General features: G+C 37.7%; 1 protein-coding gene across 1 annotated transcript; it reads left to right on the forward strand.

Annotated features, from left to right (window-relative positions):
• Window positions 1–165: 165 nt before the first annotated feature.
• On the forward strand, window positions 166–1,060 carry ENH_00061170 (hypothetical protein, conserved; the record flags this gene model as incomplete). The annotated part of the gene is made up of 3 exons (XM_013577154.1): window positions 166–246; window positions 538–582; window positions 923–1,060. The coding sequence occupies 3 exons, from the start codon at window positions 166–168 to the stop codon at window positions 1,058–1,060; spliced, it is 264 nt and encodes an 87-aa protein (XP_013432608.1).
• Between the last annotated feature and the right edge of the window lie 1,704 nt (window positions 1,061–2,764).

Here is a 2,764-nt window from a genome sequence, read left to right on the forward strand (position 1 = left end):
CAGCAGCAGCAGCAGCAGCAGGGGGGGTGGGAGGGAGGGGAGCTGACTGTGGAGCAGCTGTCGGCTTGGGGGGATAAGTTCAGCAGCAAAAAGAGCCACGGAGAAGCAGCAGCTCTTTTTCAAAAACATCTTCACTTCAAAACTCCTTTTTGGCCAAATGCAATAATGCAAATTGCAAAAGAATTCAACCAGCAGTGTCAGCAGCAGGGCAGGCCCCAGGACATGGTCCCTGAGGAGTGGCTTTGCGTGCGCCTGCTGCTGCTGCTGCTGCTGCTGCTGCTGCTGCTGCTGCTGCTGCTGCTGCTGCTGCTGTTTGGGGGGCTATTTTGGAAGGGTTTCTGGTGGATGCGTGACGAACTGCTGCTGCTGCTGCTGTAGCTGCTGCTGGTCGTTTAGCTGCTGCTGCTGCTGCGGGAGCTAACGCGGGGCAGTCCAGTTGCTGTTTCTGCTGCAGCAGCTGCTGCTGCAGCTGCTGCTGCTGCTGCTGCTGCTGCTGCAGTGGCTGCTGTTCCTGTCGGTGTGCTTTGCACTGCACAGGACACAATATTTTGTGACGAGAAAGGGATCGTGTTGAGAATGAGAGTAAGCAAAGAATCTGGTGCACGCGGGGCTCTAGGGTTTAGGGTTTAGGGTTTAGGGTTTAGGGTTTAGGGGGGGTCCTGTGACGCCTCTTTAAAATTGAATTAATTAAAACAATTAAATCAGATAAATGGCAGCAGCAAGTTAATAAATGTTTTTGACTTTTTAAATTGAATTGTTTTTGAATTTCCCTCCAAGTCAAAACAGCCGCACTTGGGGGTTTCTGAAATTGGCCAAGTGGGGTATTAAAATGAATAAATTGACTTCGGAGTTTATTTAAAAGAAATAATTCATTTTTTGCAATTAAAAACAATTTATTTTCTTTTTTTTGTTTTCTAATTAGGAAAACAGCCCCCCTTACGGCGGCGAGGACGAGCCCGAGTCGGGTGTCACTACACCTGAACTGTTCAAAATAAGAAAACAGAAAATGGAAAAGTTTAAACCGCATCGTTTCGTCGTAACGGCTCCAGTGCGCAAATAAATGGAATAAATCAAAAAATGGAATTTTTTGATTTATTTAAAACAAATCTACTCTGAATAAATATCCAATTTGCAGCTTTCTGAATGGTCTCTGGTTAACTCCAATTTGTAAAAGAGCTTTGATTCAAATTGCAAATAACTTTTAATTCAACTTCAATCAAATCCTTTAAAACAAATTATTTTATTTCTTTTTCCTTTATTTTCCACTTCTTTGCCGCAGCTTTGCTGCGCGTGGCGGCAGCCGCGGGCCCCAGAACAGAAATTAAATGCAACTGCCTCAACACAATGGCCGTTTAATTTGTCATTAATTAATTAATTAATTAATTAATTAATTGATTGATTAATTAATTATTTAATTTAATTAATTAATTTAATTAATTAATTAAATTGATTTGGGAAGTTTGAGGCATTTTTCTGCTGTTTGTTTGCAGGCCGGGTATATCGCGAAGGCCGGGATTAAAGTGAGCCACTTCTAGCGAAACGCCTTCAAACTGGATTTTAATTCATTTAAATTAATTTAAATTAAATTGAATTTCAATTTTAAATCAAATTAATGAAACTTTTGTAAATATTCTGAGAAATTTGCATCATTTGAGTAGCCACTTGTAAGTTCTTTTCATTTATCTCAATTAACATTTTATTCATTTAAATAAATAAATAAATAAACATATACTCTGAATAGATATCAATTTGCAGCTTTCTGAATGGTCTCTGGTTAATTCAAATTTGTAAAAGAGCTTTAATTCAAATTGCAAACTAACCTTTCATTCAAATTCAATCAAATCCTTGGAGTTGTTTTTAATTTAAAAGGCTTTGGCTGCACTTATTTTCAATTTAAAAGCTCTAAGTTGCGTTTATTTTCGATTAAAAAAGCCTAAATTGCATTTCTGTTCAATTTAAACGGTTTAAATGCCAATTAAAAGGTTCAATTTGCATTAATGTTTAGTTAAAAGGTCCAAATGTCTTTAAAATGGTCTAAAATGTTTTTATTTTCGATAAAAAGGTCCAGATCTCCATTAAAATGGTCTTAAATGGCTTTATTTTCCGTCAGAAAGCTCCAAAATGCATTAATGTTCAATTATGGAGGTTCAAATCTCTTTAAAATGGTCTAAAATGCCTTTATTTTCGCTAAAAATGGTTTAAATGGCATTTATTTTGCTGCGGGGCCCCACAGATTGGCACTGTGCTGCCGCTGCTGAGCAAAGAAAAAATGGAGAAGATTTTCGACAATCATTTTGCGCAGCCGAAGAACTACAGAGAGCCTCTTTTGCTGCCGGACGGCCGCGTGATAAAATAAAGGGCATTTTGGCCATTTTTTGCACTTTTAGACAAAAAAGAAGTCCTTTTTCCCCTTTTTGGAGAGTCTAACTTTCTTGTCTTTCTCTGAATTGCAAAAAGGAGAAAAGAACCTTCTTCTTCGCTTCAAATTGGGTCTTTTAGCACTCTTTTCTTCCTTCTAATCTCAAAGAGAAGAAAAGAATCTTCTTTTTCGCTTCAAAAGAAGTCCCCCCTCCTTCTCTTTGAAGCTAAAAAGGTGATATAAGACTTTTATCTTTTTCTTTTTTAAAAAGCGCATTTGAGACTTCATTTATCTTTATTTCTCTTTTCTATTTAAAAAAGACAATTTGGCCTCCGTTTATCTTTTATTCTCTGTCTCTTCATTTTTCACTTTTTGCGTCTTCCCCTTTTGTATTTTCCAAAACTA

The sequence above is a fragment of the Eimeria necatrix genome, genomic scaffold, assembly GCF_000499385.1.
Source record: "Eimeria necatrix Houghton genomic scaffold, Enh_scaff530, whole genome shotgun sequence".
Taxonomy (NCBI): Eukaryota; Apicomplexa; class Conoidasida; order Eucoccidiorida; family Eimeriidae; genus Eimeria; species Eimeria necatrix.